Here is a 24,901-nt window from a genome sequence, read left to right on the forward strand (position 1 = left end):
TAAGAGGACCCAGTTTTTTTCCAAACAGCTCCCTAGGAAGTCACCACTACACTTGCTCGATATTAAGCTTCTATCAAGCTCTGGAGGCAACAAAATTCTGAACCCAAGGATCAGTGTTAGTCCCAGGACCAGTGTTAGTTCAAGGGCAGAACATCATTGAGCATGAGGTTGCACAGATATACATTGTTGAGGATCAGCACAGGTCCCAGGGGTTGGATGACAGTAGCCTGCAATGCTTGATAGCAAGGAATTTTGGTTGAGACTGCTAAAAGGCAAGCTGACAAGGTATATCATTTTTGACAATATGCCCCATTCCTTTCTTTGTTTGTTCTTTATTACAAGCCTCAATTGAGCTTTTTAATAAGCAGAAAAAAACACTTAGACCCCATACATACTATACACTTATTATTTTCTTTGTTCATGTAGTGCAAGGGCCTGCCTGATTGCATACAAATTGAAACTCTTAAGGTTTGACCTCATATTATATAGTTTTGGTAAATCTGAAGGAAAAAATCTACAGAAAATTGTATAGTGTGTATCCAGCTTAAGAATGACATGTGGAAGGGCACAATCATGACCAGGGATGCAGTCAGTAAATGCATACCCTATGGGTAGGTTCTTAGTGGTTGGGGAATTGACCTAGATAAATATTTCACACACACCCATCCATGCCTTCCACACTTAAAGCCCAAATGGTGTGCAAAGCCTTTCAGTTGGTTTTCTTTAGAAAGCAGTTACAGCTTCTTTAGAAAAGCTGTCAGCATTCTGCAGAATGACAGGGTCCCTAGTCTTCAGCTAGACCCCCATGGGATGGCACAAAGGGCTGGGCTGGGCAAAGGGCTGGGTATCTCTTCCCCCTTTCCGCCTCTCTTGCAGGTTGGTTTTGGCTCAGGCTCTATCAGCAGCCTCTAGTGGGCATTCTGCTGGTATGAATACTGGTGAGAATTGGTCTATGACCAATATTAATGAATTAAGTTTAGTGGTTAATGCTCTTTCTAATATTTTAGCTGGTGTTAAAAATGCTCAGTCCTGAGCTATTTCATGATAAAGTTTTAGGGGCACAGTCTGCTATTGGCTTTTGATATGAACAGAGCTTCAGGGGCACAGTTCTCTGCTGCTTGTGATAATGCTTTTAAAAATTTTGATTCTCAGAAATTTACAGGTCCCTTTTTGCCCCAGCAAGGGGTTATAAATCAACAAATGTTTCATGTCGGCTCAATTTGGCAAGGGGAAATGAACCCTTCATCTGTTGGCATTAATTTACCTGACTGTAAATCATCCTATTTGCCTGTTCCCTTGCCTATTGCAAATACTATTGCCCCTGACACTTTGGTGGATGATACATCCCTTAAGGAGGCTCTCCCATGTGAGTTATCCCCCCTTGCTTTTCACTTAGCCCACACAGTAAAAGAAAAAGTTTGGAAGCGCAGTTTTGTGGATCTGCTGTCTTTGTTGCCAGCTTCTAAGGAATTTCTGGTTAAAACTGATAAAAAAGGGGATGAAAGAACTGAGGAAGATAGGAGGAGGGCCATACAGAAAACGTTTTAGAATTGGCTTCAAGCCTTCTGTATTTATGCTGCGGTTTTAGGTGAACTCTTTCCTGAAAAATGCTCAGGTCTTTTTCCAGTATCTGGATATAGTAGCAGAGGCGTTTCGTCATTTTGGTGGTACTGCTTGGTACACATATGACAAAAATTTTTGACAAAAGCTGTCAGTTCACCCTTTTTTACGTTGGGGAGTTAAAGGTGTGGGGCTGTGGTTGAACCTGATGTTACCACAAAAACCCAGCCTTATTCAAAAATCATTTTGCAAAGGTTTTTGCTTTGCATACAAAGTGGGCCAGTGTTGGTTCTTTTCAAACTGCAGGTACAAACACGTGTGTTCGTACTGTAGCGGGGCACATTGAGCTGTTAGATGCTTTAAAAAAGCCTCTACTTCATCACTTCACTTGCAAAACCAGGGCTCAGGTATCAAAAGCCAGGATGCCGGTGATGCTAGCAAGAATACTACCATGGCTTGATCACTATCCAAACACCAAGATGGCAGATCTGTTGCGGAGAGGTTTCAGTGAAGGATTTCTGGTTCCTTCTTTTAATGGTAAGGGTTGCTCACCTGTTAAAAATTTGCGTTCAGTTTTACTAGTCCCAAAAATGGAGCCGGGGGCTTTTCGTCCAATTCACCATTTATCCTATCCTCCTATAGGACCCTTAATGACGAGGTCGGAGATGTTGAGGCATCTGTATCCTTGTCAGAAACCATTAATCAGACTGAGACAGAAGTACAGTTAAATCACACTTGTTTAATAATAATAACAAGGTAAACAGAGTAAACGTAGTCAAAACATAGCCAGAGTTCAGGAACCGGAATGGATAGTCAGACATGCCAAAATGTCAGGGAGCCAGAGATGAACATAGTAGAACAGCAAACAGAATCTGGAGCCAGAAGGAATGTCAGCCAAGCAAATCTTTAACAGGAACACAGGAGAGCGTCTCTAAAGATGTGACCAAGGCAAAAGCAGAAATCATCTGGGCTGGACAGCTTAATTAGGCAGGACTGACGAGCAGGATATCATCAACAGGTGAGTCACTGTGGAGAGAAAGGAGCTGGCAATTAACCAACAGCTGACCAGGCTTGAGGAGAAAATGTCTATGGAAATCATGGAGGAGGACCGGGACATGTACATCCAAGGATGGGACCCAAGAGCGTTCCTCCAGACTGTACCCTTTCCAATGCACCAGGTACTGTATGTGCCCACGGAACCTAAGGGAGTCAACAATGGACTGTACTTCATACTCCTCATGGTTCTCAACCTGTACAGGACTCCTCATGGTTCTCAACCTGTACAGGATGAGGATGAGGCACCGAGGTGGTAAATCGGTTGCAGACCAAAGGTTTGAAATACATTCGAGATACGCATATCAGAAGGAAGGTCTAATGTGTAAGCCACTGGGTTAATCCTGCAAAGAATACTGAAAGGCCCAATAAGCCGAGGTGCGAACTTCAGAGAGGGAACACGAAGTTGGAGGTTGCGAGATGACAGCCAGACCCTGTCCCCAACCTGGTAGGAAGGCGCAGACAGGCGTCTGCAGTCAGCATGGAGTCTGTACCTATCATTAGCATGTCGCAAAGCCTCCTGGACTTGTGCCCAAGTGGAACAAAGACCACGGAGATGCTCCACTAACGCAGGAATACTCTGCGGAACAAACAAGTCAGGCAACATGGAAGGTTGGAAACCATATTTTGCCATAAACGGGGACAATCAGGAAGCAGAATTCAAGGCACTATTGTGAGCAAACTCCACGCCCACGGTAAGAGATCTGACCAGTTTTTATGGTGGTCAGAAATATAGCAATGTAGGAATTGCTCCAAGGACTGATTGGCTTGTTCTGTGGCCCCATTAGACTGCGGGTGATACACAGAGGAGAAAGCAAGCTGAATTCCCAACTGTGCACAAAAGCCTCGCCAGAACCGGGACACAAACTGACTACCCCTGTCCGAGACAATCACCTTGGGTAGCCCATGTAAGCGAAAGATCTCCTGAGCAAAAATGGAAGCCAGTTCCTTAGAAGTGAGCAAATTCCTAAGTGGAATACAATGGGACATTTTCGAGAACCGGTCAACCACCATAAGGATAATTTTGTTGCCCTGGGAGTTCGGTAACTCCACAATGAAATCCATAGACAGGTGGGTCTAGGGCCTCTCTCCATTGGGTATGGGTTGTAGGAGGCCCACTGGAAGGTGTCGTGGAGTCTTACTCGGAGGCTGAGCACACACGGAACAGGCAGCTATGAAGGCGGTTACATCAGCACCTAGACTAGGCCACCAGAATTGTTGTGAAATGGCCAAAAAGAGTTAATTCTAAGTGATCGCTAACAGCTCTCTGTCACTACTCTCGTAATTGCACCCCACAGGTGACAATTTCTTGGAAAAGTAGTCACAAGGATGCATAGCGCTCTCAGAGGTAGGCCGTTGGCCGACAGAAGGGTGCCAACTCCAGTCTCAGAAGCATCAACCTCAAGGATAAAAGGTAACATAGGATCAGCCACCACACATAACTGCAACAAATCTCGGAGGACATCGTTAATAAATTCCTGGAAAACTGCCGGGGCATTACAAAGGCCAAAAGGCATTACAAGGTACTCATAATGGCCTGTTCTGGTATTAAGCACTTGCCGACTGCCGCACGCCAATATACATCGGCACAATGGCAGCGGTGGGCAAATGGACATACTTGTACGTCCCCTTTAGTTTGCGGGCTAGTGGGTGCACACGCCCGCCGGTACTGCGTGACCGTGCCCGCGGGTCATGTGGACTCAATGTCCGCCGGTGGCACAGATAGGCAGAACGGGGAGATGCCTATGTAAACAAGGCATTTCCCTGTTCTGCCTAGCAACATGACAGAGATCTACTGCTCCCTGTTATCGGGAGCAGTGATCGCTGTCATGTTGTAGTGAGCCCATCCCCCCTACAGTTAGAATCATTCCCTAGGTCACACGTAACCCCTTGATCGCCCCCTAGTGTTTAACCCCTTCCCTGCCAGTGTCATTTACACAGTAATCAGTGCATTTTTATAGCACTGATCGCTGTATAACTGACAATGGTCCCAAAATAGTGTCAAAAGTGTCCGATGTTGCAGTCACGATAAAAATCGCAGGTTGCCGCTATTACTAATAAAAAAAAATCAATAATAAAAATGCCATAAAACTATCCCCTATTTTGTAGACGCTATAACTTTTGCGCAAACCAATCAATATACGCTTATTGCGATTTTTTTTTTTTACCAAAAATATGTAGAAATATACATATTGGCCTAAACTGAGGAAAAAATTTGTTTTTCTATATTTTTTGGGGGGTATTTATTATAGCAAAAGGTTTTTTTTCAAAATTGTCGCTTTTTTTGGTTTATAGCGCAAAGAATAAAAACCACAGAGGTGATCAAATACCACCAAAAGAAAGCTCTATTTGTAGGAAAAAAAGGACGTCAATTTTGTTTTGGTGTAACGTCGCACAACCGCGCAATTGTCAGTTAAATCGACGCAGTCCCAAATCGCAAAAAGTGCTCTGTTCGGGAAGGGGGTAAATCCTTCTGGGGCTGAATTGGTTAAACGCAGTTTTCCACTCGTCGCCTTCCTTAATCCTCACAAGATTGTATGCCCGTCTCAAATCAAGCTTTGTGAAAACCGTTGCTCCCTTGAGGTGGTCAAAAAACTCTGTAATCAACGGAATCGGATAGGCATTCTTAATCGTGAAACGATTGAGACCCCTATAATCATTACAAGGTCTCAGGTCGCCACTCTTCTTCTTCACAGAAAAAAACAGCACCAGCAGGAGACGAGGATTTGCGGATGAAACCTTGAGAAAAGCAAGTCTGCAACATAATCCTCCATGGCCCTACCCTCCAAGACCGACAAAGTGTAAACCCAGCCATGAGGGGGTATGGCACCAGGTTGAAGGTCAATTGCACATTCATACAACTGGTGTGGAGGCAAACTACCGACTTGACCTTTGTCAAAGACATCTCTAAAATTGCAGTACTCCTCCGGCAGGGAGGAGAGTGAAGAGGTGCACAGGACCTTGGCTACCTTCTATAAGCATGACTTACTGCATTGTGGCGACCAGAAGAGAACCTCCATGCCTGTCAGTTCTGTCCACTCCATGACCCTCCCCTCCTGCTGCTCTCATATCTATAATATCATACCATCCCCTCTGTTATATAATACTATGTCCCCCTGTTCTTGTGCTGTATAAAAAAGATGCAGATAATACCTATATAAAAGCGGCTCCTGGCGCTCACGTGAGTCCTCAGATCTCTCTCCTCTCTGGCTGACGTCAGCGGCAGTTCTTGGCCCCGCCCACTATAGCTGTCGGCCGGAGAGAGGAGAGAGCTAAGGAGTCACGTGAGCGCGGGAGCCGCTCTGATATATGGTATAATCTGCATTTTTTTTATATACAGCACAGGCACAGGGGCACATAGCGTTATATAACAGAGAGGATGACATGATCATCATATAGTAGGTTAACAACCACTTTTAGTAATGCTCAGTAAATGTTCTTACATTAGTTAGATCCTCATGTAATCCATTCAAAGTATATATGAGCAGTTCCTGTGCATCCTGTTGACTTTTACTCCCAAAAGGTGGGTGAATTTCGCACATTGTACCCCAAAAGTCTTCTGGTATCACAGACTGGGATTCGCCAAACCATAGGTCTGCCACAAGCTTAGCAAAGGCATTCGCAAATATCTTTTTATTCCTGCAAAAAAGGATATAAACATATAAGCAGATGTTTAGTAACATTTTTATGTTTAGTGGACCACCTAAAGAGAATCATCAGACCCATGAGGTTGATTTACTAAAACTGGAGAGTGCAAAATCTGGTGTGCATGGTAGTCAATCAGCTTCTAACTTCAGCTTTTTCAATTAAGCTTTGACAAAAAAAATCTGCTAGCTTATTGGTTATATGTAGAGCTGCTCCAGATTTTGCACTGTCCAGTTTTAATAAGTCAACCCCCATATATTTCAACAATAATTTTCCCATAAGACTATACAGTATATGTGTATTTATTGCATTTTAGGCATGTAATTTCCATGAGAGTAAGGCGCAGCATGGCGTGGCAGGCAGAAAACAAACATAGTTCAAGTCAGGCAGCAAAGTTATATTGTAGAAAGGTTCCACACAGCTTATTCAGGCTTGTCGCACCTGTCTGGAGCCACTTATAAACTGTGACAGTGGTTTGAAGACTTGAAGATGCCAACAGCATCTGCAACGAGGATGGATTCCTGAAGAGAGGTAGATGTAGTCCATGCACTATCCCTACTCCTCTGGAACCCTTCCTTACCTCTAAGCACTGTCCCTGCCAGACGGAGATCCTGTCCCTATGCTAGCCACTTACATAAAGCGTGCCAAATCTGGAAGTCTTAAATAGACTCTTTCTGACCCAAGATGGCCCTGAAGTCACATGGGGCGCCAGTGTCCAATCAGGGGAGTGTTCCAATAAATGTAGGAAATCATAAAGGAACCAAGTGCCTCACAACTTCCTTCTCCTTCTGCATTGCCGCTTCAGTTGAGTGCCACCTGCTGTGAGGAGTACAGACTGCACCTTCCTATGTGCATTTAAAAGCCTCTATTGTGTGGACATCCAAATGCCCTGAGACTGCTGCTGGGTGTGGTGTCTGCTGACTCTGCACTGTCACTTAAGTGACACCCTATAGCATGGGTAGCCAACTTTTTAGAGTTTGAGATCTACTTGGACAACATGGAGAAAATCAAAGATCCCAGGGGTGCCATTTAATAAATTTGTCAAAATAAAACTATCAAACCCCCAATAGAAAGATGGCATGAAGTAGTATCCTCTGCCCCCCTTCACATCACCCCCCCCCAGCAATGTACTCTGCCACCCCACCATCGTGTCTTTTGCTCCCCCTAGTAGTGTCCTCTGCTCCCCGCCCCATAGCAGTGTCCTTTGCCCCCCTTCCAACCCCCCCATACTTTAGTGTCTTCTGCCCCCCCACCCATAGCAGTGTCCTCTGCCCCATTCACATCACCCCCCACTGTAATGTCCTCTGCCCCCTCCCATAGCAGTGTCATCTACTCCACCCCACACAGTAGTGCCCTAGGCCCCCCCAAAATCAGTGTTCTCTGTCACCCATAGCAGCTTCCTCTGACCCCCCCCCCCATTTGCCTCTCAGACCCCCATAACAGTGTCCTCCGCCCTCTCCCCAGTAGTGTCCTCTGTCTCCCACAAGTAGTGCCCTTTGCCCGTTCACATCTTAACACAGCAGAGTGTAAGTAGCATTCTCCTATCTTACAGCCTCTGTTTAGCAGAGCAGAGAGTGAGAGGCAGCACAGTACTAGACTACTAGACAGTACTTAACTACTCATATTAGGAAGTTGGTGATTGGTTGCTAGGACCGCCCGGCATCCTAGCAACCAATCACCTGCTGGATAACTTGAAAGGCTACTGTGCTGCCTCCCATTCTCTGCTCAGCTGTTAACATGAGAGCAGTGGAGGCTGCAGTGAAGGATCGGCAAAGCGTTTGAGATTTACCCATCGGCTGCTGACCCTAGCCCTATAGTATTCCCCTTCACTTCTCCCCTGACTGAAACATAAAAAGTTGGATATGGAATTGTGGAGAGGAGCAGATGAGCTGGGCCAGCACAGAGAGCAGTTAGAAACCTTCAGAAGAGGAGAGGGCTATTACAAATTAGAAATCAGGGAGCTGTGTTAGGAAATTTACTCTTTCTGAGGTAGTCAAATTTGCTGGCAAGTACAAAGACCCATTGCATGTGAACAGAAAATCATTTATGGAAAGAAAAAAAAACATATTAGTTTTTTCTGCATCTTTACCTATGGGTCTCTTTTAGGCTGGGTTCACACTGCTGCGGTGGCAGACATCGCATGTGATTCGCAGCGCACTGCTGTTCACATCACATGCGATGTCTGTGCTGTGCAATATCAGCCATACAGATAGTATGGCTGATATCGCACCGCATTCGGTCCAAACTCGTACAGGACCCTTTTTTTTGTTCAGACCAAAATCGGATCGCATGGGTGTTCACACCTATGCGATCCGAAAATGTCCGAATTGTCAGTTCGCATTGCGATATGCGGGCTGAACTGGGGGTGTCATTAACATTGTATGACACTCCCCAGCAGTTCGCATATGGCAGTGTGAACTGCCGTGCGAGCTGGTGCGATGCGGGAACCCGCAGTAAATTCGCTGCGTTCCCGCACCGCAGCAGTGTGAACCCAGCCTAAAGCCCAAATCTAGATTCACTATTAGGCTGGGTTCACACTGCTGCGGTGCGGGAACGCAGCGAATTTACTGCGGGTTCCCGCATCGCACCAGCTCGCACGGCAGTTCACACTGCCATATGCGAACTGCTGGGGAGTGTCATACAATGTTAACCACTTAAGGACCGCCTAACGCCGATTTACGTCGGCAAGGCGGCACGGGCAGGCAAAATCACGTACATGTACGTGATTTGCCTCTCGCGGGTGGGGGGTCCGATCGGACCCCCCCCCGGTGCCCGAAGCGGTCCCGTTCTGTTCCCCGGCGATCCGAGATGAGGGGGAGGCCATCCGTTCGTGGCCCCCCCCTCGCGATCGCCGCCGGCCAATGGGAACACTCCTTTGCTGCTGTATGCTAAACAGCAGCAAAGGAAATGATGTCATCTCCCCTCGGCTCGGTATTTTCCGTTCCAGCGCCGAGGGGAGAAGACATCAATGTGAGTGCACAACACACACACACACAGTAGAACATGCCAGGCATACAAAACACCCCGATCCCCCCCCCGATCGCCCCCCGATCCCCCCCCAATCACCCCCCCCCCCCCTGTCACAAACTGACACCAGCAGGTTTTTTTTTTTTTTTTTTTTTTTTTTTTCTGATTACTGCATAGTGTCAGTTTGTGACAGTTACAGTGTTGGGACAGTGAGTATCACCCCCCTTTAGGTCTAGGGTACCCCCCTAACCCCCCCTAATAAAGTTTTAACCCCTTGATCACCCCCTGTCACCAGTGTTGCTAAGCGATCATTTTTCTGATCGCTGTATTAGTGTCGCTGGTGACGCTAGTTAGTGAGGTAAATATTTAGGTTCGCCGTCAGCGTTTTATAGCGTCAGGGACCCCCATATACTACCTAATAAATGTTTTAACCCCTTGATTGCCCCCTAGTTAACCCTTTCACCACTGATCACCGTATAACCGTTACGGGTGACGCAGGTTAGTTCGTTTATTTTTTATAGTGTCAGGGCACCCGCCGTTTATTACCTAATAAAGGTTTAGCCCCCTGATCGCCCGGCGGTGATATGCGTCGCCCCAGGCAGCGTCAGATTAGCGCCAGTACCGCTAACACCCACGCACGCAGCATGCGCCTCCCTTAGTGGTATAGTATCTGATCGGATCAATATCTGATCTGATCAGATCTATACTAGCGTCCCCAGCAGTTTAGGGTTCCCAAAAACACAGTGTTAGCGGGATCAGCCCAGATACCCGCTAGCACCTGCGTTTTGCCCCTCCGCCCAGCCCACCCAAGTGCAGTATCGATCGATCACTGTCACTTACAAAACACTAAACGCATAACTGCAGCGTTCACAGAGTCAGGCCTGATCCCTGCGATCGCTAACAGTTTTTTTGGTAGCATTTTGGTGAACTAGCAAGCACCGGCCCCAGGCAGCGTCAGGTTAGCGCCAGTACCACTAACACCCACGCACGCAGCATACGCCTCCTTTAGTGGTATAGTATCTGAACGGATCAATATCTGATCCGATCAGATCAGATCTATACTAGCGTCCCCAGCAGTTTAGGGTTCCCAAAAACGCAGTGTTAGCGGGATCAACCCAGATACCTGCTAGCACCTGCGTTTTGCCCCTCCGCCCGGCCCAGTCCAGCCCACCCAAGTGCAGTATCGATCGATCACTGTCACTTACAAAACACTAAACGCATAACTGCAGCGTTTGCAGAGTCAGGCCTGATCCCTGCGATCGCTAACAGTTTTTTTGGAAGCTTTTTATTGAACTGGCAAGCACCAGCGGCCTAGTACACCCCGGTCGTAGTCAAACCAGCACTGCAGTAACACTTGGTGACGTGGCGAGTCCCATAAGTGCAGTTCAAGCTGGTGAGGTGACAAGCACAAGTAGTGTCCCGCTGCCACCAAAAAGACAAACACAGGCCCGTCGTGCCCATAGTGCCCTTCCTGCTGCATTCGCCAATCCTAATTGGGAACCCACCACTTCTGCAGCGCCCGTACTTCCCCCATTCACATCCCCCAACGAAATGCAGTCGGCTGCATGAGAGGCATTTTTATGTGCTCCCGAGTACCCCTACCCAACGAACCCCCCCCAAAAAGATGTTGTGTCTGCAGCAAACGCGGATATAGGCGTGACACCCGCTATTATTGTCCCTTCTGTCCTGACAATCCTGGTCTTTGCATTGGTGAATGTTTTGAACGCTACCATACACTAGTTGAGTATTAGCGTAGGGTACAGCATTGCACAGACTAGGCACACTTTCACAGGGTCTCCCAAGATGCCATCGCATTTTGAGAGACCCGAACCTGGAACCGGTTACAGTTATAAAAGTTAGTTACAAAAAAAGTGTAAAAAAAAAAAAATATATATATAAAATAAAAAAAAATAGTTGTCGTTTTATTGTTCTCTCTCTCTATTCTCTCTCTCTATTGTTCTGCTCTTTTTTTACTGTATTCTATTCTGCAGTGTTTTATTGTTATTGTTATTATGTTTTATCATGTTTGTTTTTCAGGTATGTAATTATTTATACTTTATTGTTTACTGTGCTTTATTGTTAACCATTTTTTTGTCTTCAGGTACGCCATTCACAACTTTGAGTGGTTATACCAGAATGATGCCTGCAGGTTTAGGTATCATCTTGGTATCATTCTTTTCAGCCAGCGGTCGGCTTTCATGTAAAAGCAATCCTAGCGGCTAATTAGCCTCTAGACTGCCTTTACAACCCGTGGGAGGGAATGCCCCCCCCCCCCCACCGTCTTCCGTGTTTTTCTCTGGCTCTCCTGTCTCAACAGGGAACCTGAGAATGCAGCCGGTGATTCAGCCAGCTGACCATAGAGCTGATCAGAGACAAGAGTGGCTCCAAACATCTCTATGGCCTAAGAAACCGGAAGCTACGAGCATTTTATGACTTAGATTTCGCCGGATGTAAATAGCGCCATTGGGAAATTGGGGAAGCATTTTATCACACCGATCTTGGTGTGGTCAGATGCTTTGAGGGCAGAGGAGAGATCTAGGGTCTAATAGACCCCAATTTTTTCAAAAAAGAGTACCTGTCACTACCTATTGCTATCATAGGGGATATTTACATTCCCCGAGATAACAATAAAAATGATTTAAAAAAAAAAAAAATGAAAGGAACAGTTTAAAAATAAGATAAAAAAGCAAAAAAATAATAAAGAAAAAAAAAAAAAAAAAAAAAAGCACCCCTGTCGCCCCCTGCTCTTGCGCTAAGGCGAACGCAAGCGGCGGTCTGTCGTCAAACGTAAACAGCAATTGCACCATGCATGTGAGGTATCGCCGCGAAGGTCAGATCGAGGGCAGTAATTTTTGCAGTAGACCTCCTCTGTAGATCTAAAGTGGTAACCTGTAAAGGCTTTTAAAGGCTTTTAAAAATGTATTTATTTTGTTGCCACTGCACGTTTGTGCGCAATTGTAAAGCATGTCATGTTTGGTATCCATGTACTCGGTCTAAGATCATCTTTTTTATTTCATCAAACATTTGGGCAATATAGTGTGTTTTAGTGCATTAAAATTTAAAAAAGTGTGTTTTTTCCCCAAAAAATGCGTTTGAAAAATCGCTGCGCAAATACTGTGTGAAAAAAAAAAATGAAACACCCACCATTTTAATCTGTAGGGCATTTGCTTTAAAAAAATATATAATGTTTGGGGGTTCAAAGTAATTTTCTTGCAAAAAAAAAAAAACTTTTTCATGTAAAAAATAAGTGTCAGAAAGGGCTTTGTCTTCAAGTGGTTAGAAGAGTGGGTGATGTGTGACATAAGCTTCTAGATGTTGTGCATAAAATGCCAGGACAGTTCAAAACCCCCCCAAATGACCCCATTTTGGAAAGTAGACACCCCAAGCTATTTGCTGAGAGGCATGTCGAGTCCATGGAATATTTTATATTGCGACACAAGTTGCGGGAAAGAGACAAATTTTTTTTTTTTTTTTTTTTTTTTTGCACAAAGTTGTCACTAAATGATATATTGCTCAAACATGCCATGGGAATATGTGAAATTACACCCCAAAATACATTCTGCTGCTTCTCCTGAGTACGGGGATACCATATGTGTGAGACTTTTTGGGAGCCTAGCCGTGTACGGGACCCCGAAAACCAAGCACCGCCTTCAGGCTTTCTAAGGGGCGTGAATTTTTGATTTCACTCTTCACTGCCTATCACAGTTTCGGAGGCCATGGAATGCCCAGGTGGCACAAAACCCCCCCAAATGACCCCATTTTGGAAAGTAGACACCCCAAGCTATTTGCTGAGAGGTATAGTGAGTATTTTGCAGACCTCACTTTTTGTCACAAAGTTTTGAAATTTGAAAAAAGAAAAAAAAAAAAAGTTTTTTCTTGTCTTTCTTCATTTTCAAAAACAAATGAGAGCTGCAAAATACTCACCATGCCTCTCAGCAAATAGCTTGGGGTGTCTACTTTCCAAAATGGGGTCATTTGGGGGGGGTTTGTGCCACCTGGGCATTCCATGGCCTCCGAAACGGTGTTAGGCAGTGAAGAGTAAAATCAAAAATTCACGCCCTTAAAAACGCTGAAGGCGGTGATTGGTTTTCGGGGCCCCGTACGCGGCTAGGCTCCCAAAAAGTCCCACACATGTGGTATCCCCATACTCAGGAGAAGCAGCTAAATGTATTTTGGGGTGCAATTCCACATAGGCCCATGGCCTGTGTGAGCAATATATCATTTAGTGACAACTTTGTGCAAAAAAAAAAAAAAAAAAAAAAAAAAAGTGTCACTTTCCCGCAACTTGTGTCAAAATATAAAATATTCCATGGACTCAATATGCCTCTCAGCAAATAGCTTGGGGTGTCTACTTTCCAAAATGGGGTCATTTGGGGGGGGGTTGTGCCACCTGGGCATTCCATGGCCTCCGAAACTGTGATAGGCAGTGAAGAGTGAAATCAAAAAGTTACACCCTTAGAAATCCTGAAGGCGGTGATTGGTTTTCGGGGTCCCATACGCGGCTAGGCTCCCAAAAAGTCCCACACATGTGGTATCCCCGTACTCAGGAGAAGTAGCTGAATATATTTTGGGGTGCAATTCCACATAGGCCCATGGCCTGTGTGAGCAATATATCATTTAGTGACAACTTTTTGTAAATATTTTTTTTTTTTTTTTTTTTTGTCATTATTCAATCACTTGGGACAAAAAAAATAAATATTCAATGGGTTCAACATGCCTATCAGCAATTTCCTTGGGGTGTCTACTTTCCAAAATGGGGTCATTTGGGGGGGTTTTGTACTGCCCTGCCATTTTAGCACCTCAAGAAATGACATAGGCAGTCATAAACTAAAAGCTGTGTAAATTCCAGAAAATGTACCCTAGTTTGTAGACGCTATAACTTTTGCGCAAACCAATAAATATACGCTTATTGACATTTTTTTTACCAAAGACATGTGGCCGAATACATTTTGGCCTAAATGTATGACTAAAATTGAGTTTATTGGATTTTTTTTATAACAAAAAGTAGAAAATATCATTTTTTTTCAAAATTTTCGGTCTTTTTCCGTTTATAGCGCAAAAAATAAAAACTGCAGAAGTGATCAAATACCATCAAAAGAAAGCTCTATTTGTGGGAAGAAAAGGACGCAAATTTCGTTTGGGTACAGCATTGCATAACCGCGCAATTAGCAGTTAAAGCGACGCAGTGCCAAATTGGAAAAAGACCTCTGGTCCTTAGGCAGCATAATGGTCCGGGGCTCAAGTGGTTAATGACACCCCCAGTTCAGCCCGCATATCGCAATGCGAACTGACAATTCGGACATTTTCGGATCGCATAGGTGTGAACACCCATGCGATCCGATTTTGGTCCGAACAAAAAAAAGGGTCCTGTGCAAGTTTGGACCGAATGTGGTGCGATATCAGCCATACTATCTGTATGGCTGATATCGCACAGCACAGACATCGCATGTGATGTGAACAGCAGTGCGCTGCGAATCACATGCGATGTCTGCCACCGCAGCAGTGTGAACCCAGCCTAAAAGTGGTTATATTCCCTCTGTGCTCAATAAAGATAGAGTATAAATGTGCCTTCATCCCCATGGTCTCTCAGAAACGTCCAGCCTTGATGACATCCAGGTGTCTTGAACAGGCCTCCTAAATTTTGTTTAACAGGCATTGTGCAGTGTGGAGCACAGCCAGGTATCCAACACACCTGAAATCATGTAGGATGCTGAAGACTCTTTGGCCATTGTAGCTCTATATAAGTAGCAAAGATAGGAGACATGGGTGGAGGGACGTGTAATATGACTGTTTTGCAGGATGCAATAACGTTGCTTTAAGAGAATTGAAGCCAGAAGGCCAACATAACAACCAGCAAACAGTGTTTTCAGAAGGTGATTGGAAATAGCAGGCTTCATATCTCTCTCACACTAGCTATATAGGTAAATGTCACTCAGAATAATCACAGAAATTGTACATTTTGAACTGTAGTAAATCTTTCCACATCAGCTACGGACAACTAGAATACTTAGAGAAGTCAAAAAAACAAAACCTTTTACCTAGCAATTACGTTTTCAAACTGCCAAGAAAATAAGTATTCAACTAGTTGGGAGGTAGAGTTGAGACATTGTATAACTGCATTCATATAGCACGTATTCCCCAGATTACTTAGTCCCGTCACTCCTTTTTCTTTCAGTGACTTGGGTTGGGAATGCTTGGTGGATCCACTGGATGCCTCAACATTTTTGTGTCTAGAAGAGAATAGACAGAATTACAGATTACTGCAAATCAGAATGACAATATAAAATGCAATATACAGCTGTATTCACCAAGACAGTGGAACCCAACCTTTTTTCTCTTGGGTACCACTTGGCAGCTCATTTGCCTAAATTGTACCCCTTAACGAGGCTGGGGGAGGGGGTGGAGCAGGGGCTGTGGCCAATAGTGGGGCGCAAATTGTGTTGACAGTGAGAAGGGCTTAAATTGGGAAGAAAACATGCCACTGCATTCGGGTGGGGGAGTGTGTTCGGTATTATATTGCCGTGGTTTGCCTAGTGTTATTTTGTGCCAATTTTGGGTGCGGCCTGTGACAATGGTATCCCTGAGCATCAAAAGGGGGTTTTTGGGCTGCTGTCGGTTGGAGGGCTAGGCCTCCCTCCAGTACATTTTAGTCAACTAAAATCTCCAGTAGATTTTAGTTGACAAAGCTCCAGTACCAGTGTTAATTTTGATGTTGAATTTCGATTTCGTTTTAGTCATAGTCCATTGACTAAAATGCCATTTTAGTTTTAGTTGAATTTTAGTCATGTGAATTGTTTTAGTTTTAGTTGTATTTTAGTCGAATAAAATCTCCAGTACATTATAGTCGACTAAAATCGAATGGGTTTAGTTAACCCCTTGCCGACCGCTGCGCACCGATATACGTCGGCACAATGGCAGCGGTGGGCAAATGGGCGTACCTGTACGTCCCCTTAAATTGGCGGGGCTATCGGGCGCGTGCGCCTGCCGCGTACAGCGTGACCATGCCCGCGGTGTCCCGGTGAACGTTTCACGAAGCCGCAGAACAGGAAAGGCCTATGTAAACAAGGCATTTCCAAATTCTGACTTGTGACATGACAGAGATCACTGGTCCCTGTCATTGGGAGCAGTGTTCGCTGTCATGTGAGTGGAACCCCCCCCTACAGTTAGAATCACTCCCTAGGACACACTTAACCCCTTCATCGCCTCCTAGTGTTTAACCCCTTCCCTGCCAGTAATAATAATAATAATAATAATAATACATTTTATTTATAGTGCACTTTTCATCAAAAGATCTCAAAGTGCTACAGGTTAAAAACAACAAAAAAAGAAAATTGAGCAGTTTATACGATGAAACAAACATCTAGAAGGAACAAAAAGCTTTGCTAAAAAGAAATGTCTTAAGCCCTTTTTTAAAACAGTCAGTAGATTGAGGAGCCCTCAGGGTAGGGCATTCCACAGGTGCGGGGCAGTTGCACAAAAGGCCCTGTCTCCCATTGTCCTGAGTCTAGATCTGGGTATATGAAGAAGGTTTAAGTGAGAGGAGCGGAGGGGACGTGTAGTGTTTTGCGGTTTAAGAAGTTCTTTAAGGTAGGGAGGGGCATGTCCATGGATACATTGGTGTGTGAGGAGAGAAACCTTGTACTCAATCCTGGTAAAGACAGGAAGCCAGTGGAGTGAGTGAAGAATGGGGGTAATGTGCTCATGTTTCCGCACTCTCATCAGGATCCTTGCTGCAGAGTTTTGGATGTACTGAAGCCTCTGCAGACTCTTTCTAGGAATCCCAATGAGAAGTCCGTTACAGTAATCCAGTCTGGAGGAGACAAAAGCATGAACCAGCTTTTCGGCATCTGAGAGGGAGAGAATGGGACGGAGTTTAGAGATATTGTGGAGGTGGTAGAAAGAGGTCTTGCATGGGTGATTTATATGGGCTTCAAAAGTGAGTTGGGAGTCCATTTTTACACCAAGATTTGTGACTATTGATGAGAGGGGGATGTTGGAGCCAGAAAAGGTGATGCTGGTTATGGATGATGATTTGGTCCGGTGCCGAGTGCCAATCAGAATGACTTCAGTTTTGGAACTATTTAGTTGAAGAAAGTTGTGCTCCATCCATACCTTTATCTCCTCTAGACAGGTGGTGAGTACCGACAGGGATGACTGTGAAGGTGGAGTTTCATTTGCATTTACATATAGCTGTGTGTCATCGGCATAGCAGTGGAATGAAATTTTTTCCTGGCTGATAATTTGGCCAAGGGGGATAAGGTAAAGGATGAAAAGGATGGGGCCAAGAACTGACCCCTGGGGGACACCGCAAGTAACTGTATGTGGATTTCATTTAAAGTGGCCAAGGGAGATGTATTCTGTCCAGTTTGTGAGATATGATTTGAACCAACTGAGAGCTGTATCATTTAGTCCAGTGGTGAGGTGAAGCCAGTTTAAAAGAATGCCATGGTCAACAGTATTGAATGCAGCAGAAAGGTGCAGGAGAATGAGGAGGGAGGGAGAGCCAGCATCGGATGATATGAGGAAGTCATTTGTAACTCTGACGAGGGCAGTCTCTGTACTATGAGCAAAGCAGAAACCTGACTGGAATTTTTCAAAGAGGTTATTATGTTTGAGGTGGTCCTGAAGATAAGTTACAACTGCTTTCTCAAGTACTTTTGATATGAAAGGGAGTTTAGAGATGGGCCTATAGTTAGATAGGACTTCCGGATCAAGAGTATTTTTTTTGAGCAATGGTCTAATAATAGCATTTTTTAAAGCAGGGGGAACGTGACCAGTTTGAAGGGAATGATTTATAGCAGCGGTGATTAGGGGACTTAGGACAGTGATATGAGTTTTTACTAGGGAGGTTGGGAGAGGGTCCAAAGGACAGGTAGAGAGTTTCATCTTCCTGACGATGTTCTGCACCTCTTCTGACGAAACATCAGGAAAGCAGTTTAAGGGTTGGGTAACTATATATGTCAGGGGAACAATTGGGCTGGGAGGACCAGAAAAAGCAGAGCGAATATGCACAATTTTTGATGTGGAAAAAAATCATAAATTTATTGCACTGCTCTTCTGTAAGGGCAATAAGTGGAGGGGATTTTGGTTTAAGAAGGTGGTTTAGAGTGGAGAAAAGCTGCTTAGAATTTCCTGGGCTATTTCTGATGACATTGCCAGTGTCATTTACACAGTAATCAGTGCATTTTTATAGCACTGATCACTGTATAAATGACAATGGTCCTAAAATAGTGTCAAAAGTGTCTGATGTGTCCGCCATAATGTCGCAGTCACGATAAAAATCGTAGGTCGCCGCCATTACTAATAAAAAAAATGAATAATAAAAATGCCGTAAAACTATCCCCTATTTTGTAGACGCTATAACTTTTGCACAAAGCAATCAGTATACGTTTATTGTGATTTTTTTGCTACCAAATATATGTAGAAGAATATATACTGGCCTAAACTGAGGGAAAAAATTGTTTTTTTATATATTTTTGGGGGATATTTATTATAGCAAAAAGTAAAAAATATTGCTTTTTTTTCAAAATTGTCGCTCTTTTTTTGTTTATAGCGCAAGGAATAAAAATCACAGAGCTGATCAAATACCACCAAAAGAAAGCTCTATTTGTGGGAAAAAAAGGACTTCAATTTTGTTTGGGTGCAACTTCGCACAACAGCGCAATTGTCAGTTAAAGCAACGCAGTGCCGAATCGCAAAAGGGGGTAAAATCTTCCGGGGCTGAAGCGGTTAAATTGTAATGCATTATTTAAGCATTTCTCTAGAATTTGCAAACTCAGTATAAACTCCTGGAGTAAAAATCTAATGACTTGTTATTATTTATGGTATTAAGGTTTGAACATGCACTACAGACACAGATTTAGCCGTTGTAATATATATAACGTCTTTTTAAATAAAACCAAGCTTCATAAACAAACAAAAATATTGCTTTTTGACAAACAGAAGTGCAACTTTAAAATATAAAAAGCTCAAAAAAACTGTAAACTCTATTGGCTGTAATGTTATTGCACATATTACCTGAATATATTACCAACATTAAATATTAAGTTCGTTGACTAAAATGCCATTTTTAGTTTTAGTCATATTTTATTCATCTGAATTGTTTTAGTTTTAGTCGAAAATATTTCATCTACGAAATTAACACTGCAAAACGCATCAGATTTTTGTCATGACCAGATTTTAGCCAATTGTCAATAAGTTGCTGATGAAGGATCTGTAACCAAGTGCTGGCTCCTTTCATCGCACCACTGAAAGGAGCTGCATAAAAAGATTGAAAGCACATTTTAAAATTACATTGACATAGTGAAGATTATATGATTGGGTTTTCAGATACTTTAAAACTACTTACAGCTGGTTGCCTCTACTATAGATTGTTTTTTGATCCTCCTCACTATTATCACCACACTCAGAAGAACCTGGATGAATAAAAACTCCAATCATCTCTTTAGAGAGAAGTTCTACAAAATCCTCAAGTAATAAATCTTCATTGGACTCTATATTTTTAAATGAATATAGAGTGAAAGCATTAATGGCAGAAATGTGAACCAGAAGCCAAAAGTACACCAAGAACATGAATGAAGGATGATCTTTTCCATTAAGTGGAAACACTGAATAGCCTTCCCAGTCAGAAAAATAGATATTGTTTTCACCACCATGATCTCTATATGCTAATTGAGAGCTTTCCCCAAACCAAGGAAAAGTCTCTAGTCGTATCCCAAGCTTTCTACACTCCCCAATGATGGTTTCATCTATATGAGCCGAACTGTCAATCTCCACCGTAAAATTTTGGTTATAGAAGGGGTTGAGGAGTTTGCGGATAATGTATATCAATGGGATATATTCCGATTCACTTAATAATTGAAAGATGGAGTATATAAAAAAATTACAGATAAAACCTGTTTCTTTGTCCACCAACAAGGCCACCCGTAAGTCTCTAGGTTGATGTAGTGTACCGAAATCTACTTTATATTTTTCAATGCAAAGAGTCTGACCCGGCTCAAACATTGTCCTAAAATTTAAAACTAGTTTTTCCTGTAATTTGTTAATTTCCTGAAAAAAAGTTGGGATTGTTTTGTTTGTTGCTGTATCAAACATAATGAACATATCCTGGAGCCCATTTGAGGTTAGCTGACGATACCGTTTCTTTGAGAGGTTTATGAATTCCTTTGTTGGCCTTTCATAAAATCCGATCAGTCCACTCCATAACAATCCTCCAATCCATTCTAGAATATCCGCTTGATCCACCTTTTTAGAACTCCAAGATTCATTTTTACCCTTCCGTGGTCTTCTGGTATTTTTGTTTATTTTCTTTACTACCTCTGCTAAGATGTCTCCATTTAATAAGCAATTAAATGTATCTTTCATGGAAGACTGTGCTAGATAAGCGGATTTTAGAGATCTTTTCCAGTAACGCCCTTCTGATTTCACTTTATGTTTTAAGGTAAAACATCTTCCACAGGTGCCGCAGGATGTGGAAGCAGCTTTGACTATAGAGGTGTCCTCTGGTGTCCACTGTACTGATGTGAGTGTGGCAACTATTACATCCATAGCCACTTGCAGTACCCTCCCGTATAAAAAACATCCTCTGCTTAGAAAATCAGCACACAACATCCATTGATTAACTTGCTGTACCTTTTGTTTGTGGGAGTGGTAGGCTGGTTACCAGTAACTCCTAAACAAAGAAGCTCAGCATACCGAATGTATGTGTACAGTCGTCATTTGTTGCAGCCACACTATGGCAAACACAAGACATTATAAGCCAAAGTAACCTGAAACCATAATAACTGCTGCACAAGCAAAGTACAGCACACAAAATATCTTTAAACACTTAGTTCGATTATGATTACTCTAAAATGATCACTCATTAGTGTTCTTTAGTTTGTTTTACAAGCCCTAAAATATTTATAAAAGTGGCAAAATATCATGTTATTATATATACAGTATATTATAAATAATTCTATAAATAAATATAAAATATTTATTACTTTGTAAGCATTGAATATCTTCTAATGTCTGATACAAATGCTTCTGCCAAAACCTCACGTGAAATCTTTACTTTTGACCAAATAATGAAATCTGACTTGGAAAAGTATACACAAGAAAGTGGAAAAACCCTTTTATTGGTTACTTTCACAGAGTGGCAGTGGTGAGTCACTCTAGATCAGTCTTTCTCAAACTTTTTTACCCCAGAGAAACCCTAGAAAACATTTTAAGGTCTCAGAGAACCCCTGCTAAAATAAATTGGGAAGAATGCCTCTACATTGGTGAGTATAAAGAATTCCCCTTACATTGGTGGTCAGTGGGAATAATGAACCTTACATTGGTGGTCTGTAAGAAATATGTCCCTTACATTGGTGGTCAGTGGGAAGAATGCCCCTTACATTGGTAGTCAGTGGCAAGAATGCTCCTTACATTGGTGTTCAGTGGGAAAAATGCCCTTTACATTGGTGTTCAGTGGGGAAAATGCCCTCCTGCACAATTTTACCCATACAGACAGCTAATGTGATCTGCACAGTGGATGTAGATGGGATGCCAGTCATCCACAGCTTAAATAACTCTTCAACCCTTCAAGAACCCTTACTCCGAATGGCTGCTCTGGATATTGAGCTCTCTAAACAAGCATTTTTAACAAAATAGTTAGAGAGGAACTTCATTACCATTTTGCAGGGATGTAACTACAGGGGTCCCAGAGGTTGAAATAGCTTCCCTGTACACCTGGATAGGAGGGGCAGCAGAGACAGCATATAGAAGAATTGATGCCCTTTATTTTCCATTTAGCGGCTGCAAGAGGAACATAGGGAGCATCGGTTCCTCTATATGCCGCCCCTCCTATCATGCTGCCCAAGGGCCCCTGTTTGCTCCCCCCCTACCCCCGCCGCGCTGCTGGCTTTCCCCTTCCCTTCTCCCACCGCCTACTGCGGGGGATGTATCAGGACGGAGAGCAGGGAATGGATTGGTAAATATGTCATTTACCAGCTCCTTCCTTTTCTGAATGGACACAGTGAGTGATCGGTACCGATCACTCCTATGTCCATTCATAAAAGAAGCATAGTAAATTGTGTTTATTATGCTTCAGTTTGTGAATGAATGGGAAACTCTGTACAGATTTATTCCTGTCCATTCATTCTGTGCAGCTGAGGCTGCAGAGATGGGGATTGAAGGATGTATCCTAAATCTCCTTTCTCTGTCTCAAAGGTGAAACATCAGAGGTCTGTTTAGACCGCTGATATTTCACCAAAGCCTGGGGCACCTAAAAAAATTGTAAAAAAATAATAAAAAATAAAATTGTAAAAAAAAAAAATGTACAATAAAAAAAATGGTAAAAAAATATAAAAAATTAAGATAACAAAAATAAAAAACTGCTGACATCAGTGGCGGAACCCTGGTGTTCCGCCACCATGGGAGTCCCCAAGATGGCAGGATGGGGGCCCACTGCAGAACATGTGATAAAGGGCCCCACAATGGGAGTTAAGGGCATTGGGATCAGTAGGAAGGGCCTTGGGCCCAGAGGAAAAGGGCCCCAGGCTCGGAGGGAAGAGTCCCAGACGGGGTCCTTAATGGTTTCTTGCACCAGGGCCCTGAATGTTCTAGCTATGCCTCTGTAAATTTATACCTGTGAGCCATTTGGGTCCCCTGGAAGCCTGGTTTGCAATACGTACATCCTTTCTCATTGCTTCGATGTGAAAACTCTTGTAGTGCTGAGAGTGAGGCAGTTCCCAGCGGTTTTCACATTTTAACAACAAGATAGGATGTTGTTAACTGGGAGTTTTTTTTTGCCCAGGCTGTTGGGGGCTCAAATGGCCTACAGGTAGCTTTTGTCTTTAATTATATGTTGCGGTTGATTTAAGGATTTAGGGTCAGCGGTCACTATTGCTTCCCATCCATAGCAACCCTTTTGTTTCTGTTTGTTTTTTTGCTGCAAGCCTTTCCTTCAAGCCCTTGTCTACCAACATGGGCGTAGCATAAGGGGTTGCAGGGGTCATAATCGCCCGCCCCTAGCTCCAGGGGGACCCTGCAGCCTCCCTGTCATATTATCATATCCTCCACAAAGTCCAGCTCCGATCTGCCCTAGGGCCCCACAGCCAAGATCCAGTACATGGGCTTCCACTTTGCCTTCCACGGTCCACATCCCTCTGTTCTCATTGGCTGGGGAGAAGCTGTGAGCCATTTCCTGAATGTAGATGATGGGGTGAGAACAGCCCAGGATGGGAAAGTGTCTGTGCTGTGTCCTGGCAACATGGAATGGTAACCGAGCTCAGTGAGTTAAGAGGAGGAGAGTGCTGTCCTGTAACCACGATGGGACCGATGTCACTGGTGAGATAAGACACCGCTCAGTGTCTTCTAGTCACTAACTGGAATTCTCTGTACCCCCCCACCTGGGGATGTCCAATTACCCCACTTCCCTGACAACTGGGGAAATGACACGCGCCTCTGGGAGGTGACCTTGCCCCAACACCTGCCAACACTGACAGAGAAACCTTCACAAATTGCTAAAACAAATCTCCTAACACCCCCTGAGGGGCTGCAGGCTCCAGATTTCATGTCACATGGCTTTGCCCCCCCAGATCTAAGTTTCGCCCCTCCCCAAAGCCCCCTGACCAACCATTCCGCCCTGGATGCTATGCCCGCTGCTGAGCTTCTTTCCCAGTACAGCAATCTATACTGCTCCTCCTCCACAGGCTGAAATCACATTCCTTTACAACACAGTCAATCAACCATGATCTGCACAGGGTGTATCTGCCTACTGCAACTACACTGCCGTTCTGATCTGGGGAATTTACAGGTCAGAACAACAACATAAAAGCCAGATACACCCTGTGAAGGTTGATAGACTGTGTGTAAAGGAATGTGATTTCAGCCCTGTGTATTTGGAGGGGGGGGGGGGGGCTGTTTTACAGTGCTGGAATGGGAAAGGAGCTCTGCCAAATGACCTGCCAGGGGTCCCTGTCCTCTGATTACCCAACAGTGATCCCTATCCTCTGATTCTCCAGGGGTGATCCCCGTCCTCTAATGTAAGGAGGAACTCTGGGAACGCTAAACTCTTAAGCCACTTTGAGTATCTTGGCGTGCGGTGGGGGTATCTGCACACACGGTGGAAGTGGTGGATGGTAGTGGGGGGGCCTAGGTCAACTTTTGCATCGGGGCCCACAAGCTTCAAGCTATGCCTCTGTCTACCAAGATATGTTTATAAACAGCATGGTAAACAAGGAGTTAAAACAAGTTCATGGCTGCTACTGCATATTATTACATCTGGTGACAGCCATTTTAAGACTGCAATATGTATATAGACGTTGCAGTTTTGAAACAGTTTACCAGAGCTATGGCTGCAGCTGTCAGCCATAACCCTGGTATTGTTTTTTCAGCCGGCGATTCTGATTCTGCTAAAAGCGATCCGAGCTACTTTTTAGCTGCTGCATTGCTGTCCCTCCCCTCCCACCGCTCTCCAATGTTTCTCGGCCTACCATTCTCACCGGCGAGCCCAGGAAATGATCCAGCAGTTTGCACGGCTGCCCATAGAGATGACGAGAGACTTGATTGTCTCTGATCACCCCTATGATCTAGGAGGCCAGAAGCGATGTCATGAAGTCACTTCTAGTTTAAGGCAGATGTAAGCAATGTTTTTTTGGAAAGCACAAGATCAATGTTTTTTTTTATCTGATGTTTTCAAGCATAGAGG

The 24,901-nt window shown here is 43.9% G+C and overlaps 1 protein-coding gene across 1 annotated transcript in view; it reads right to left on the minus strand.

The window, feature by feature from the left end:
• The window catches only part of LOC141131746 (uncharacterized), a 32,332-nt gene extending 11,465 nt beyond the window's left edge, over positions 1 to 20,867 (minus strand). The window contains exons 1-3 of the mRNA XM_073619381.1: positions 19,574 to 20,867; positions 15,264 to 15,455; positions 6,057 to 6,252 (exon numbers count right to left, since the gene is read on the minus strand). Of these exons, the coding sequence (XP_073475482.1) occupies positions 6,057 to 6,252; positions 15,264 to 15,455; positions 19,574 to 20,835 (1,650 nt within the window). The 5' untranslated portion in view covers positions 20,836 to 20,867. The remainder of the gene's footprint in view (positions 1 to 6,056; positions 6,253 to 15,263; positions 15,456 to 19,573) is intronic.
• Between the last annotated feature and the right edge of the window lie 4,034 nt (positions 20,868 to 24,901).

The sequence above is a fragment of the Aquarana catesbeiana genome, linkage group LG03 (assembly GCF_042186555.1).
Source record: "Aquarana catesbeiana isolate 2022-GZ linkage group LG03, ASM4218655v1, whole genome shotgun sequence".
Classification (NCBI taxonomy): domain Eukaryota; kingdom Metazoa; phylum Chordata; class Amphibia; order Anura; family Ranidae; genus Aquarana; species Aquarana catesbeiana.